The sequence below is a fragment of the Sciurus vulgaris genome (assembly GCF_902686455.1).
Source record: "Sciurus vulgaris genome assembly, chromosome: 10".
Classification (NCBI taxonomy): Eukaryota; Metazoa; Chordata; class Mammalia; order Rodentia; family Sciuridae; genus Sciurus; species Sciurus vulgaris.
In genome coordinates, this window is record NC_136470.1 from 10,912,823 (window position 1) to 10,930,067 (window position 17,245).

Genomic DNA, 17,245 nt, shown 5'->3' on the forward strand with positions numbered 1-17,245 from the left:
GTATCACTTAAAATTCCCACCTCCCCTAATAAGTCTCCACCCTCCCAGATCCCCCAAGCGTGATTTTGCACAACAAGTTAAATAAAAGTAAACTGTTTATTAAAAGATACAGCAAAGATACAGATACAGAGATACATACAAAGATACAGATATATATATATATATTTACATATATATACAGTCTTGCTGTTTTCATGTGCACTATAATTAGCAGCACATTATTTAATCAGGCGGCATTTTAATGGGGTTGTTTTGACACTTGGCATTGTTATTGCGTCATTTTGACAAGATACAACTATAGCCTTGTGGAAATTTCAAAGTGTGAATTCCACTTCTCCAACTTTTAATAGTAGCAAAGAGGGGAAGGAGAAGGGAACAGAGTACCAAGGCTGAACATTAGGTTAAACACAAGAATTCAAAAGGGCCAAGGTAGCACAGGGAAGGGGAAAATTATGAAAATTAAAGGCTATCTGACAAACAACCCAGAAAAATAAACCATCACTTAAGGGCAATGGGCTATGTACGCAAGATGTTCACATCAACCTACAGTGACCTTTTCCAATCCAGTTCTTGTGTTGAACCTGAGGATCTGCCTTTCTCCACTCAATCCCTCCACCCAATAAATTTGCTACCACCAAAATCTAGAGCTATATAGCCTTGAAGCAAAACGGGAAGCTAAATAGTTGTACCTTGGGCTACCTTCCCACAAGTGCAAGGAGGGCCCAATGTTGGGTAGGGATGTGATAACACTGTTCTCTGCACTTCGATGCTTTTCACTTTGTGGCTTGGTTCCACAAAGTGAATTGCATCGAGTTACTGTCAAATGAGAAGCTGCGGGTTGTTTCATCTGTCGTTTAACCCGGCCCTGCCGTTTAACCCGGCCCTAAGAAGAGTGAAACAGAATCCAAATCAGATATAAAGTAACAATAAAATGGCAGATTCAGGTATAAAAAAGGAAAAACATGTAATATTCCTCTTACTTACCTCTGAGGGCAAATTGCTGCTGAAAACATTATCATCATCTTTGTTTTCTTCACCATTTTTCTCTACAGGAACCCACTCTCCGTAAACACTATCTGCTTCCTTTTTTCGATGTTGAGATCCAGATGATACAGGAAATTCTTTTGTCAGTGTTACCTGACTTTTTGGCGGAGTTGGCTTTGCTGCAGCAATCTAAAAAATAATGTTTAATTAAAATCCAATAAAACAGATATTAACATTAAATGGTTTCTGAAAAATTTCAACATAATCTGGAGGAAAATGTTTACTCTGGGAGGATACTGATTTGTTCATTATTTTCCCACAATATTTTAACCCAAAACTAATACACTAAACTCCATGCACATTTATTTTCCATGTACTGTGCCATTTCAATCCATTTAAGCTCTAATACTCACATTCAGATTGAAAAAAATGGGCTTGGGTTCACTGAGTTTAAAAGGATGATGATAAAAAGGAGGTTCTTCTTCCTCTTCATCCGAAACGTGAGGTTTATTCACTATTACATCATCATCTTCTTTACTCTGTGCAATCTGTTTGCATTTCTTTAAAAGTAAAAACAAACAAAACATAAATCTTATGGTTTATGTAGAATAACATGCAATTTTTAAAAAGAAAACCACATAAAATCAATTTTCAAAAGTAAACAGATTAGTGATAGGTTATAAAAGGTAATTTAACTTATTAGCTATTTAAACACACTGGCTGGTCAGTCAGTCAACAACATTTATTGAGCACCTACTATGTGCAGAGCACTGTACTGGGCACTGTCTGGGAAATACAAAAAAAAAAAAAAAAAAAAAAAAAAAAGAAGTAGAAGACATGGTCCCTGCTCCCAAGGAGCTTACACTCTAATACAAGAGACAGAATACATACACATGAAATAATTGAAGAACGTTTTTTACAGAGCAACACAATAACAAGTGCAAACTGATATAATACAAACTGGGTACATAAGTGCTAAAAGAACAAAGGCTTAAGAGAGAATAGAGTCAGGCAGGGTTTGAGAATCAAAGAATATCTCTTTAAGAATTCTAAGCCAGATTTTCATAGTGAAGAATAAGGACTGGTAGAGAAGGAAAAGAAAGTCATTCTGGTCTGGTAGTGGTAAAAAGGTGAAAAAAAATCTTGTTAGAAGAGACAAGAGCGCTGACGATGAGGCTAAAAACAGCAAAATACTGAGCATTCATAAGATTTTAATGATGAACTTGGATTTGGTAAGTAAGCAATAGAAGCTTTGCTAGGTCCTTATGTTTTAAGTTATAATTCATATTGTAATAAATCTAAATGAGGAAACAGATTAAGAAACTTTATGATCCCCAAACATATGATACAATAAAAGTTTTAAAACATTTGTGATAGAGTCAGACAGTAAAATGTCTCTCTATAAATGTTTTGTAGACTGAATTTCTTAAGGAATAGAACTTAAGGAAAATAAGGCATAATGGAGAGGGTGCAATTGATGCATCTGACACATAAACGAACATCAGTTCCTTCCTGAGAAGCAAAGGAACAGACGCCATTACCTGGCTTTATAAAAAGGTCAGGGTAAATTTGGGTAGAACTGTCTCTATACAAGCAGTAGAATTCGTCACATCTACTATCAATTGAAAATATTACAACAGGATAAAAAGCTCATTTAGCCAAAAACACAAGAGTGTATCAAGCATGTAACCAAGGGGAACAGAATATATTGACAGTGGCAGGCTGGCATAAGGCTAGCCAATTACAAGTTTCAATATATGAAACAATGTGGTATTTCTGGATCCTAGCAGCAATATTTCAGCATCTCCCCCCCCCCCAAAAAATAAAATAAAATAAAACAAAGCCTCCCCAAAAAAGCCTCAATCAAAAAGATCAAATTCTTAAAAACAAAATAAGTGTATTTAAAATATGTTACTGCCAAAACCCGAACCGCAGGAAGAACTGATAATGGCCGGCCATTATCGCCAATGGCTGGTACCAAACAGCCAAAACCCGAAATGTTGATGCGAAAGAAGTTCCTTTCAGGCAATGGCCAGCTATTCTCATTAATTTCCAAGCTCCGGTGGCAAAAGATCATTTCTGAAGATTGTCTGTGTCTTTGCGTATATGCAGTACACTCGTGGCGATCAGTGAACACGTCGTGAATGGAAACGAAACTGTAGGCGAGCTTCTGCGTGTTGCTCACTCAACACCTCCTCCATTCAAACGAACCGTCCCACTCCTCAGTCAGTTTGGCTTCTAAAACTGGAAAGCAAAAGTAATGGGAAGTAACTTTTAGCTAGCGGAGCTTAGCCATCCCGGATAATGGCCTGCTAAACAGAGCTTCTGCCGCTGCCACATCTGTATTTCGGGTTTTGGCCACTCGGTGCCAGCCATTATCAGTTCAGCCCACAATTCAGGTTTTGGCACGCTCCAGAGTCAACATCCCTGGAATAATCCATTTAAGAATGAAAACGAATTCTGTCTAGCTTACCTCAGTTAGTTCTTCTATAGTAGCTCCTCCTGACTTTTTAGCAACTTTCTCTTCTATTGTAGGTGGAGGTGCAGGCTTTAGGTTTGGCGGCAAAGGAACACCAGCCTTAGCACACATGGCAGCTGCATTAGCTTTGGCTATTTCAAGTAATTGAGCCTTATCTGTAAAAGAAAAATAAAAGCAGTTTTCCTAAAGGTTGTGCATTTTGTATTATCCCAAGTTTCATATACTAATAACATGAAGGACATCAATTTTCTGCCATAAGAGTATGATCAAACTATTCTTTGGTTCTAAGTTTTTAAGAGCTGCTCCCTTTAAGTCCCCACTGAGTTTCCCATTCAAATACTACTTAAAATAGTTTGCTCACTATAACCTATAATGATCACCAAGCCATACATTTTAATACAGAAACTCATCAAAGTCAATTTATTTCCCAAAATTATCAGGACCTTAAAACTACTCTCCTTCTAATATGACAACAACTTAAGTCACTCTTTACACTCAAAATAACATACTCCCTCTTCTAACATGTCTTCATCAAGCCGGAATAACATTGCTCTCCACTGCTCCTGAAGTGCCTCTTTTTCCACTGGTAATATAGCAATCATCACATCCTTTCCCTTTTAGCAGTTTTACCATTTGGTAAAAAGACAAGCTTTTCCCCATGTCTCCTTCACCAACTTGCAGTCACTCCCAGAATTACACACTATCTCTCTACTTTGAATAAAAGTGAACTGAGAAAACATTTGTTGAACCAAATGCAAATTTTGCCTGACTACTTACTCTTAGCATCTTTTTCTTCAGATAATCCTGATCTGGAGATGTCCAATCTATTGGGTAATTAAATTATGCAGCAGGTAACCTGCATCCAGCAAGTCTTATTCATCTCTGCATACTACTTTAACTTATCAAAACATAGTACTTATTTTTAAAACACAGCAGAACAGTTTTTTGTTGTTTTGGGGAGGAGACTGGGCATTGAACGCAGGGGCACACTACCACTAAGCCATATCTCCGTCCCTTTGTATTTTGAGAATAGGTCTTGCTAAGTTGCTTCAAGCCTTGCTAAATTGCCAAAGCTGGACACAAACTTGCCATCCTCCTGCTTCATCTTCCCAAGCCACTGGGATTACAGGCCACGCACCAGCAAACCTGGCCCAGAACAGATTCTGATCTAATAAATTCCACTTTATCCGTAACAATTTCACTCACCTCGTTAAATAACCCCAGATGCAAATTTTCTACTGACTTCTATTACCAACTGTATGAATCAGATTACCTTCACAAACATTTAACAATTCTAGATTGCCATTTTAAGATATGTTAACTTATTAAATAAGAAAATCATAATTTTGTTCATTTTCCATTTTTTTTGGTGGTGCTGGGGATTTGAACCCAGGGCCATGTGCTTGTGAGGCAAGCATTCTACCAAATGAGCTATAGCCCCAACCACCATTTTGCTCATTTTTCAAGGATGCATGTAATAATCATATGAGCATATTATACTGGCCTTGTTCTTAATACAACAGGACATCTCTATCTACCTTTTGTTGATCTCCACCTACTTTTCTCATTTTAGTTAAGGCAACATGGCTGGAAACAAATAAGACATTTAAGGAAAAAAACCTTGGTTCTAATATACTCCAAACGCAGGTCTTTTCATCTCCTAACATATGCTCACATGCATCTATCTAATTGCTTTAAACCTATAATCCAAAATATCCCATTTGACTCAAAAATCACAAAACCTCAAGTTTAAATCATTCTCTATTACATACTATAAAATTTAGAAGAATGACTCACCCAAATCCGTTAGACGTTGGGTGATCTGCCTCTTTCAGAAGACCTGGATCTCTTACGACGGATGGGAGATCTACTAAATCTTCTTCTCAAGGGTGTTCTTGATCGCCTTAATCTGACTGGTGATATACTAAAGCTTCGTCTTCTTACCACAGACCTTGATCTTCTCCGACGGCTGGGAGTGCGGCTCCTTCGGCTCGGGGTGCGGCTCCTTCGGCTCGGGGTGCGGCTCCTTCGGCTGGGGGTACGGCTCCTTCGGCTGGGTGTGCGGCTCCTTCGGCTGGGTGTGCGGCTCCTTCGGCTAGGGGAAATGCTAAAACTCCTCCTTCTACCCACAGATCTAGACCTTCTTCGACGACTAGGAGTATGACTCCTACTCCCGACGACTTGGGGTTCGACTTCGAGCTCTAACTGCTTTTTCGATTATCCCTAGAGCTTGATCTTTTCTTTTTCTTTCCCTGGACTAGATCTGTGCTTTGGAGATCTTTTGCGCTTCTCTTTTGATACAGATCGCCTCCCTCTAGACTTTGACCTTGATCTGCTGCTCCTCCTCCTGCGTCTTGAGCGTGACCGTGAACGTGTTTGAGATCGATGAGACTTGGACTTAGATGATCTTTTCCTTGCCCTAGAACGAGACTCACTGGTACGCTTGCGGGACTTGTGTTCAGAAGACTTGGAACGCTTACTCCGAGACCTTAATGAAGAGTCTCTTTTTTCTCTTTCTCACCTTTGTCCCGGTTCTTATTTTTCTTGCTTTTTTCATGTGTGTCCTTAACTTTTACAAAAATTTCATAATCATCTTTTTCCTCTGAAGACGACTCTGAAGCCCTTTCTGGTACACTGGTTACAACTGGACTGGCAGCAGATTTATCACGTTCAGCTTCACTTGCAAGTAAAGGTCCTTCAATACCAGCTCTAAGGCTTGTAAGACGTTCCATGTCCTTAGGAAGTAATGGTCTCACTAAATCTGCTTCATTTATTTCATCAATGTTAGCAGAAAAATCCTGAATCAGAATGTATCTCTTTAGTAGGGAGAGGTACTTCTTTATCTTCTCCACCACTTTCTTTAGGGCTGAGAGCAACTGCTAACATCTGGTCACTCTCTCTCATAGGTAATGGTTCTTCTGTATCCTTACTAACAAGATTATTAGATGGTAAATCAAGATGAATGTCTTTAGCAGGTAAAGGTCCCTCTATGTCAGCTTCACTACCACCACTGGGGCTGGTGGAAATTACCATGTCATGTTCAGTATCTTGAGTAGTTAAAGATAGTTCATCATATTTACTAACTGAACTGAGAGCAGATGCTGTCACAAACTCAATACCTTTATTAGTTTCCGTTGTATCAGGTTCCAGACCAAGAGGACCAATAGAAGATAGTGCTCCTCCTACATCAGCTTCACTAACACCAGGGCAGATATCCAATACTGTGCATTGTTTAGTTTCATTGATGGACAAAATTTTCTCTTCCCAGTTTCACCAACAGGACAGGTGCTAGCAGCAGAATCTGTATTATATTCCACTTCTTTAGCAATTATATGATTATTTATATTTAGGTCTGTATTTATACCATGTTCATTTTCATAAGTGTCACTTTTCAAGTGTCCTTCCACATGTGGCTCTTCACCTGAATGCAGTGGAATCTCCTGCATGCCAACATCTGGAGAAAAACTTTGATCACCAGATAAATTCATCCCTTTCATAACATGTGATGATACATTAGACCCCACCATCACTGGTGTAGACACTAAAGCCATCTCAGCTGTTATTACTTGAGTCTGCTCTGAAACAGTGACAGCAGACTCTGAAAATGTCACAGTTGACTCCTGGACAGAAACACATGGTTCTGAAACAATCATAGCAGGTTGAAGGAATGACACTGCTGGTTCTAGGACAGGCACAGAAGGCTCCAGGGCAGATACAACTGACACAGGAATGGTAACATGCTCTGGCTCAACAATGGTGGGAAGCTCTGGAACAGCCACAGCTGGTGATTCTAATTCAGGCATGGCTGGTGGTTCTGGGACAGCCATAGCAGGAGGCTCTGAGCCAGTCATAGCAGGAGGCTCTGGGCCAGCCACATCAGGAGCTGGGCCAGCCATGCCTGGTAGCTCCAAAATGCTCTCTGTTGGTTCTGACTCCAGCAGGGACATGGACACCTCTGAGGCAACATGCCCTGCAGCTCTCATGGAATCATATGTTTCTGTTGTTTCTGATGTCATAGGAGGCTCTGATGTTAACATAGATGGTTCTGCTGAAATGGGTGTTTCAGATACCATACAAGTCACTGGTCTCTCTGGAATACTTTCATGTTCTTCTGCTACTACAGCAGACTCAACAGGTGTTGATGTAACTGAAGACTCTAACTCTAGTGGGGGTTCTGGAACAGTCACAACTGCCTCCGATGCTAACACTGAGGACTCTGATCCTGACACTGAATAATCAGCAGGCACTGCTGGAGGCTCTGAAATCTCACTTTGACTCACAGTAGGCTCAGTTTGGGATACACACTCTTCAGGAGGTAATGCTGACACCTCTGAAGGCCAAGTATTTTTCAGCTGTTAATTGCTGACTGCTCAGTGGGTAATGCAGGACCCTCTGGTGGTTCCTCAGGAGGCAATGGTGGTGTCATCGGTGGCTCCTCAGGAGGCAATGGTGGCATTGTTGGAGGCTCTTCAGGAGGCAAAGGTGGCACCATATATGCCTCCGTATATGTATCAGTATAAGAATCAGTTGTAAGAATCAGCTGCCATAGACATCATTGAACGATCAGCAGTGTAAGATGACATCATAGATCGGTCAGCTGCAGAGTACGATGACATCATCGACCGGTCAGCAGCAGAGTATGACGACATCATCGACCGGTCGGCACCCATGGACATCATAGATCGATCAGCCATTGGGGACATCATGGAGCGCTCATAAGCTGACATCATAGAGCGCTCATAGGCTGACATCATAGAGCGCTCGGCCATAGGAGACATCATAGAGCGCTCATAGGCTGACATCATAGAGCGCTCATAGGCTGACATCATAGAGCGCTCAGCCATAGGGGACATCATAGACCGCTCATAAGACATCATAGAGCGTTCATAAGATGACATCATGGAACGTTCTGCAGCATAGGACATCATCATAGAACGTCTAGATGCTAACATCAGGGGTCTAGGTGCTAACCTATATGGCCTAGGTGCTATTCTATAGGACCTGGGTGCTATTCTATAGGGTCTAGGTGACATCCTATAGGGATCAGGAGTTAGTCTGTAGGGATCATGGCCTAATCTATAGGGGTCCTGTCCTAACCTGTAAGCATCATGACCTAACCTATAAGGGTCATGACCCAACCTATAGGGATCTTGAGCTAACCTGTAAGGATCCTGAGCTAACCTATAGGGATCAGGAGATTTTGAACCCAACATGGCAGAATCTTGGGTACTGGAGGCTAACATCTGGGCATCCATGGTGCCAGATGCTAACATCTGGGCATCCATGGTGCCAGAAGCTAACATTTGAGAATCCATAGTGCCAGATGCTAACATCTGGGAATCCATAGAACTAGTTGCTAACATCTGGGAGTCCATGGTGCTGGTTGCTAACATCTGGGAGTCCATGGTGCTGGTTGCTAACATCTGGGAGTCCATGGAGCTGGTTGCTAACATCTGGGAGTCCATGGAGCTGGTTGCTAACATCTGGGAGTCCATGGAGCTGGTTGCTAACATCTGGGAGTCCATGGAGCTAGTTGCTAACATCTGGGAGTCCATAGTACTGGTTGCTAACATCTGGGAGTCCATGGAGCTAGTTGCTAACATCTGGGAGTCCATGGTGCTAGAAGCTAACATCTGGGAGTCCATGGTGCTAGAGGCTAACATCTGGGAGTCCATGGTGTTGGACGCTAGCATCTGGGAGTCCATGGTGTTGGACGCTAGCATCTGGGAGTCCATGGTGTTGGATGCTAACATATGGGTCTCCATGGTGTTAGAAGCTAACATATGGGATTCCTGGGCCATCAAGGGATCCACTCCTACTGTTACAGAAGTCTCCCCCCACTAATGTAGCAGGGCAGCTCCTGTGCTACCGTATTGTAGGATTCCAGCGCTGTCGTCGAGGGCACCTCCAGGGACTGCGACACCGGTCATCGTTGACAGCTCCGATGTTGTCACCACAGACTGAACAGAGATCTCCAGCGCCACAGTTGCCACAGGTTGCCCAGGCAAACTCTGGCGCCCCAGGCTGCCCGGGCACACTCAAGCACCCCTTTTGCCAGAGGCTGCCCCAAAAGCTCCAGTGCTCCAGCTGCCCCAGACTGCCCTGAGAACTCCAGTGCCCCAGTTGCCATGAGCTGCCCAGGCAACTCTAGTGCCCCAGCTGCCACAGACTGCCCCCGACAACTCCAGTGCCCTAGTTGCCGAAGGCAGCCCTGGCAACTCTGGCACCCCAGTCACCGAAGGCTGCCCAGGACAACTCCAGCGCTGTTGTTGCCACTGGCTGTCCCGGCAACTCCAGCACCATAGTTGCCTCAGGCTGCCCCAGCAACCCTGTTGCTTGCTGTCACCTCAGGGATGCCCAGGATGTTCCCCCGTTGTCATCCCCACAGGCTGCTCGAACTCTGTCGTCGTCACAGGTTGTTCGGTCAACTCCATTGCTACTGTTACCGCAGGCTGCCCTGGCAACTCTACTGTCGCTGGACACTGCAGGCAGCCCCGGCAACTCCTGTGCCATCACAGGTGGCTCTGGCACCTCCTGTGGTGGCTCCAACCCCATGGATGGTGCTGGAGGCCCTGGCAATTCCTGCGACAACTGTGGCACTGGTTGTCACAGAGGGCCCTGGCAACTCAGGCACTGCAGTCGCAGGGGGCCCTGGCAACTCAGGCACTGGGGCATGAAAGGGGCCCTGACAACTCTGGCACCGGGGTAGCAGAGGGCCCAGGTAACTCCAGCCTGGAGTCCACTGGGGCCCCTGCGACTCCGACTTGGACGTCGCAGGTGGCCCCGGCAACTCCAGCGCTGAGGCCACCACCGACGACTCCGGCATCTCCAACGCTGTGGTCTTAGACAGCTCCAGCAACTCCTGCGGTCTTGTCATTGATGAATCTGCAATCTCCGATGGTACTTCTACAGGTTGCTCTGGAAATCTTAGCACTTCAGTTGCAGATGACTCTGGAAAATCCACTGTTGTTGATGTGCTTGGTTCGGGGTGCACCTCAGTAGGTACGTCTGATGCTATCACAAGGGTTTCTGATGGCTCTTGCATTTTTGCTACTGGAGGCTCTACCAACTTGATCTTTGATGGCTCTGGAGAGGTGCTCTCCAAAGATTTCAGCACAGACTTCGTCTGATACTCCACTGACGTTACAGGTGGCTCAGATGACTTCAGCACTCCTGTTGTAGCAGGCACTGTTGCTGTTGCAAAGGAATCCAGAATCTTTGTCGCAGATGGTTCCAATGTTGCTGCCACAGACTGCTCTGAAATAACTGATGAAGATCCAACTGAGAGTTCTGCAGTTTTTGTAACTGGCTTCAGAGTTTCTAAGATGTGTGGCTCTGAAACCTCCATTGATACTACAGGAGGTTCCAGCATAACTGTAGGGGATTCACTGGACTCAGATAGGCCAAATGCTCTTACAGGATGCTCCAGTGCCATTGCTGAAGGTTCAGAATCAAACTTTAAAAAGGAATCAGACTCTAAATCTATGTTCCCATCATGATGAGATTTCGGTTTTGACTCAGATTCTTCTGGCTGTCTTTTGTACTTTTTTTCCTTTTCTTTCTTCTTTTTCTTCTTTTTGTTTTTGTGCTTTTTATGCTTCTTTGGACTTTTTAGTGGGAATTTCATCAGTAGGATCTGTTTGTACAGATACACATCTACTTTTCTGGAGGCTTCTTTCAAGTCTGAAAGTAATAAAAATTAATTTTGTCAGACATTCCCCAAAGTAGATTAAAATACATCACGTAAACCAGTATTTTTTCCCATATTAAAACATCATAGTAATACCATGTTAAATGAAAAGTTACCAAATAAACTCTTTTCCATAAACCAATTAATCCAAAGACTGCCACTTTTCCAATCTTCTTTCAACAACTAAAGTCTAGGTTAAAAATAACTTCTTAGTTTATCTCAAAAACTTATCTAGAATTACATTAAGATGTGTTTTAGGGTGGAGGGTAGTTCAGTGGTACGGCACTTGCCCAGAATACACAAAGCCCTGGGTTCAACAAAGCAGTGAAACAAAAACGAAACAAAACAATTAATAAATTCTATTAAAATGATCATTTCATCCAGTTCTTAAATTACAGCAAATTGTTTATAAGCTATATCAATCAGTATTCATATTCAGTTGTTACTACTGCTATTAAAAGATTTACATTAAGAAAAATTGAGGGGAGGGAGTACTAGGGATTGAATCCAGAGGCGCTCTACCACTGAGCTGTAACCCCAGTTCTTTTCATTTTTTTCTTTTGAGAAGGGTCTTGCTGAGTTGCTGAAGCCCTGAACTTGCAATTCTCCTGCCACAGCCTACTGGGATTATAGTAGCTGAAATGACAGGCATGCACCACTGCACCTGCCTAATTTTTACAATTATTTTACTAACTCCTTTTTATACCAGAAGCAACATGGCACATTGGCTCTAAAACAAAATGCTTACTTTTGTATCCTGAATCAGCGCATGGGTTAGTAGTTAAATGGCAATGGCCACATTACTGACACACTGTGTAGAGTTAGAAGCTGAAGTGAGTTAAACCATGCTACTGCACAGAACAAGACCTGGCACATAGTAAATTCTCAGCAAAGGTTAGTAATTACTTCTAAATAGTATACAAACATCTAAATGACAAATTTGACACATCAATATAGAACTCAAATTGCATCTTTTCATACTTGTATTTGGATTCAAAACAGTGTTTTCCCCTGAACACTTCTAAAAATGACTAAGCAAAAGGGAAGAAATTCTTACACCCCTTAACATGAAATTTAAGAACATTTCAGAACACGGAGCGGTGGCACATGCTTGTAATTCCAGAAGCTCAGGAAGCTGAGGCAGGAGGATTGAGAGTTCGAAGCCAGCCTCAGCAAAAGCAAGGTGCTAAGCAACTCAGTGAGACCCTGTCTCTAAATAAAATACAAAAAATAGGGCTGGGGATGTGGCTCAGGGGTTGAGTGTCCCCAAGTTCAATCCCCAGTACCCCACCCCACCCCCCAAAAAAACATTTCAGAGCTGGGGATGTAACTCAGTAGTAAAGCACTTGCCAAACATGCATGAGACTCCCCAGTTCAACCCCCAGACCACTCCCCATAAAAAAATAAAAAAAAAAAAAGACATTTCAATTGCATATCCTAGAGAAGATCCCTTTATGTTCCACTTTACAACCAGATGGGATTTATCCTATCACCAGCATTAAATTAGGTAAATCTTGGGGATCTCAGAAAAAGCTAATCACACACCCTAGCCATTAAGACTATAGAAAAATATAAATCAGTAAGAACAAGACATAGGCAAAAAAAAAAAAAAAACCTAATCACTACATAATATCAAATATTGGTTAAGAAAAGGTTGATAAGAAAAGGTTACTAGAGCCATAAATCTAAGAAGCACTCAAGTGTTGCTTTTAAACCACAACATACAAAAAAGAAAAAAAAAAAAAAAAATCATACCATACCCCTAATTCTGAAAGACATCATCATTTTTGTCATAATTATATATTCTTTCCTTCTAAATGTCAATTATTAAATCAATTCTAAAAAAAACTAAATATTCATACAATGACTCCCTTCATTGCACTTTTAAATAGTGGTGATGTATAAACAAGACATCTCTAAGATTGGACCTTAAAATAAAACCTCTTAGGGTTATAACTTAAAAAAAAAAATTCACTACAGACTTGGTCCAGGACACTGTATCTTCCAAAACTGATGTTTATAGACAACTGTTCAATGAAAACCCACATTCAAAAATCCTGGCACTAAGACACTACAAAATTGAATCAAAGAGATACAAAAATTACATTCTACCAGCAAAGCAAACAAATGCATCAATGTTCATGTTTCAGTATAATTTTGTTCTCAGAAGAAAGTCTTCTGTAAACTGATTCAAGAAAAACTTAAAAATAATACTTAACCTTCAAATTAAAAAAAAAAAAAAAAAAAAAAAACCTTGAAACAAAAATTTTGAGACACTTATCACCAACTTACCTGGCTTATATCGTAGTTCTGTATCTAAGACCCCAGAAAGCACTTCCTCTATCTTCTGCACTATTTCTTCATTTGGTAGGCTCCTGGCAGAGGCACCTGCATCACCTGCCTGGTTTCCTTCAATAGGTGTATTTGTTTCACCATTCAGCTGGCCTTCACTCCTTCCACTTGACAAGAAAAGTTTTTCAAAATTCATTAACATTTTATCACACTACATGATGAGTTAATAATGATGTTCCAATTAAAATAATCTTTGTATAATATTGACCACACCTTCCACCCTTTTCCTATTTCAGATGTTTGCCACTAATAAGGCATTCTTAACAGTACATACTCATAGATGTGACATTCTCATTTTTTTACACAAAGTTTTCAGCAATGAAAGTTAAGAAAAGGTCTATATGCAAAGTCATATTTCTAAGCAAAACCTTTTTAAAATGAAGTACTTCCAGAAATATAACTTGAGGTTTTGGGTTACCTTTGTATTTATCTTCAGGGAGAAATATTAGTAAGAGCTTCAATAAGATGATCTAACATTATGGCTAAAACTATGGCCACAATAAAGCCACACCTGTGCACAGGTCACAATTACAATAAACAGTATCAAAAACACAGAAGTTAGCCACAGACACATTGAGTAAAAAAAGTATCTTGTAGCCTCTGTTCAGGTTTAGACTGTTACTGAAATGCCATAAAATTTAAAAAGGAAAATGTTTATACATGATTTATACCTAATTATCAAAAATGGCATTAAAAAATTTCTGGTCTTCAAAAAAATTCACATTAAACAAGTGGCAGTTAATTCATACAACAAAATGATAGATGGCTTAACATTTTTAATTCATAGAGTCAGAAGACTTTTAAATATAAACATCTCAGCCTTGTAATCATTTTTACTATTATTGTGTAAATGTGCAAAATTTTTAAAAACCTAATAATTTCAACAATTTTTATTTCACTTCAATTTTAGCTAACTGAAAACACATAAAATAACTACCTAATAAAAATCTAGTCAAAATAAATTCAGTAATTAAGTAAATGTTAAGGAACACTTGATTTTCTAATACAATGAACCATGTAACAAACATTTATGGAGTACTAACTAGTGTCCTGCCTTGTTCTACATTTTCAACTCACTTAATCCTAATAAAACTCAGATCACCACTATTATTCAGACTTTATAAATGAGGGAAATGAGGCACAGAGAGGTAAGAGACTTAATCGAAGATCTATAGCCATTAAAAAGTGAAGCTGGTATTCAAAACCAGAGCCCATACTCTTAAACACTTCTATATACACTGGATCACTTGTGCTAACCATCTAAACATCGCTTTTATTACCCACACTGATGAATGTAAAATCAGATGAGGAAAAAGAAAAACAGTTCACTGAAATGGCAAATAATAAAAAAAACCTGTCTTCACACTAGTAATGCATTAAATTGTATTAAAGAGAAGCTGAATATTCACTTAATGATAATCTGCTTTATCTAATATTCCTTTCAGACTGTCTTTATGGAGCACTTCATTTTACACTTTTCCTGAGCACTTATACATACATAATTATCATAGATTTAAAAATCAGAAAAGTTATCTACAATTTTAAAAAGTCTGTAAGAAAGCAGTCTTGATTTCACCTTAAAAGCTACCACCAGGATATTAACTGCAATTACTAAAAAGCAATGAGAATTTCAAACCACTTATATATTCTTCAACATATTTCTACAAAGGAATTCTATGCAGCCGCGAAGAATACCCCAAATTTTGAGTCTCTTATAGACAAACTAGTTCTTGCTATCAGGTTGAAAAATAAAAGAGAACAATCACATTAACAAAATACATGTTAATCTGTATACACAAGGAAAAACTAAAAGGATATAACATCAATAACAGTAGTGTTTGGTTTTTTTCTCCTCCTCCATAGTTTCTAGATTTTTCACAACAAATCAAAACGCTCATTTTCTAAGAGAGACTATTAAAAGCTATAACAACAAAGCAAACACAATTACTGACTGCATACAACCATTTACAAGTTTTCAGGAAAATTATTCTCCTTTAGCTGAGGTCTCTTCTCATCCTAAAAAACATCACAAAATGTTCAAAAGCAATGCAGCGAGCAGATATAATTCCCACTTAAAAAACAACACACTCTGCAAAAATGTGTTGCAATAATACATCATTACCCCAATAATCATGTAAATTTAGATACCTAATTAAATTGCGTTTTCGGCTACTTTCAAATTCACATACTCTTCTTGCTCTCAACTTTTAAAATACAACTAGCAAAAACATTTTAACTCGGAACAAACAAACTACTTTTCAAGATCTCTTTCCAACCTCTGTACTTTGAGTATTCTGTACAAAACAAAAATACTATAAGACAACCACCTAACAGCATGATCCACACTATTTTCCTTTCTCAGTAAACAACTGCTCTGGAAATCTCTCCATCTTCAAATTTCGTGGAACCAAAGGTGACCTATGTAAAGTCCACCAGAAATAGCAAAACTAGCGTGCTGATCAAGTATGTCAACTGAGGCAGGGGTAGCGAGGGGGAAAAAAAAATTAGGTCGACCCACAAAGTCCACTTTCCAACTGCTAAAATTAAGGAATCATCCGTATGTCCAAGTCCCCGTCCATCCTCTTCTCGAATATTTCGCAAGCTGGCCAATATCACTTCGAGGCATTTTCACTCTAATCTATCAGAATGCTGCCGGGCGGAAGGCACAGGAGACTGGGGCCCGAATGGCAGAATTAATGGCTCCCGGCCCCCGAACGGTCTGAGGCTGGCAATAATGGGGCGGATTTAAGATTACCCAAGAAACGGCCGTTGGAGACCCTTTCCGGTCACAGACACCGGCCGGCGAAAGCCGCGGAGGCGGAGAGGGGGAGGGGAGAGGCGGCGGCGGAGGAGGGGCAGAGGAAGGAACTAGGCCCGTCCCGGTGGACAAGCAGGCCTACCAGCCGCCAGGGAGTAGGGGGCGAGCAAGCGGCAGCCGAGGGTAGCATCCTAACTCGGCTCAAAAGAAGGGGTCTAGAACCGCCAGCGAAAAGGCGAAGCTTCTCGGGGAAAAGGGAGCGAGCGGCTGAGGGTTGGGGGGGAGGGCCCGGAAAATGGATCCCAGGCCCAGGCGGGGCCGTAGCGGGGCCTGAGCCGAGGAACGACGGCGTCTCTGAAGAAAGGTGCCACGGGAGCCCGAAGGGGGGGGCCTAGCAGCCCTTTGGGAGCAGAAAAGTCTGGGAGGTGTTTACCTGGAAAGCTCCTGTTGGATTTCCCGGAATTTACTGACCACGAAAGACCTAAAAACCTGCTCGATGTCGGCCGCCATGGCGTCCGCTCCGTTCTCTCAACTCCTCCTCGCTAGTCCTCCAGGCTCCCAGCATGCCTCGGGAGGAGGCGCAGCGGCCAATTCCTTCTCTCGCTTTCCTGATTGGTTCGTATGGGAGCTCCCGGACCCGCACGCTCCGCCAACGGGCCAATCAGTGAGCACGGCCGCCCTCTCCTCCTCTGTTTCCGAGCGGCTGGGGGAGAGCTGCTGACGTTTGCGCCGCGCACGACTAAGTCCGCCATGTTAGTGTCTGACGCAGGCGCCATTACAGAAGTCTCTCTTGAGATCACTGTCAGCTTCTGTTGTCGGCCCCCCGACAGCTTTGAGGGGCTTTAGGAGATTTGCTGTAGCGTCTAAATGTCTGAGATTAAAGACCATGAGGAAAGGAAGCAAAAAATAAAATATGCAATGTGGTGCTTGTCCTAGGGCTCCAAGTGTTTGCTAGTGGCGCCGACTTCAGTTTAGTCAGGGA

General features: G+C 41.6%; 1 protein-coding gene across 1 annotated transcript in view; it reads right to left on the minus strand.

Moving 5' to 3' along the window:
- The window catches only part of SON (SON DNA and RNA binding protein), a 31,785-nt gene extending 14,941 nt beyond the window's left edge, over nt 1-16,844 (minus strand). The window contains 29 exon segments of the mRNA XM_079101366.1: nt 985-1,173; nt 1,398-1,544; nt 3,458-3,618; nt 5,261-5,278; nt 5,281-5,635; nt 5,637-5,669; nt 5,671-5,719; nt 5,721-5,973; nt 5,976-6,258; nt 6,260-6,726; nt 6,729-7,812; nt 7,815-7,991; nt 7,993-9,300; nt 9,303-9,386; nt 9,388-9,471; nt 9,473-9,499; nt 9,501-9,638; nt 9,640-9,714; nt 9,716-9,799; nt 9,801-9,815; nt 9,817-9,939; nt 9,941-10,066; nt 10,068-10,136; nt 10,138-10,196; nt 10,199-11,066; nt 11,068-11,123; nt 11,126-11,146; nt 13,446-13,612; nt 16,697-16,844. Coding sequence (XP_078957492.1) covers nt 985-1,173; nt 1,398-1,544; nt 3,458-3,618; nt 5,261-5,278; nt 5,281-5,635; nt 5,637-5,669; nt 5,671-5,719; nt 5,721-5,973; nt 5,976-6,258; nt 6,260-6,726; nt 6,729-7,812; nt 7,815-7,991; nt 7,993-9,300; nt 9,303-9,386; nt 9,388-9,471; nt 9,473-9,499; nt 9,501-9,638; nt 9,640-9,714; nt 9,716-9,799; nt 9,801-9,815; nt 9,817-9,939; nt 9,941-10,066; nt 10,068-10,136; nt 10,138-10,196; nt 10,199-11,066; nt 11,068-11,123; nt 11,126-11,146; nt 13,446-13,612; nt 16,697-16,773 — 6,597 coding nt within the window. The 5' untranslated portion in view covers nt 16,774-16,844.
- Nucleotides 16,845-17,245: the final 401 nt, after the last annotated feature.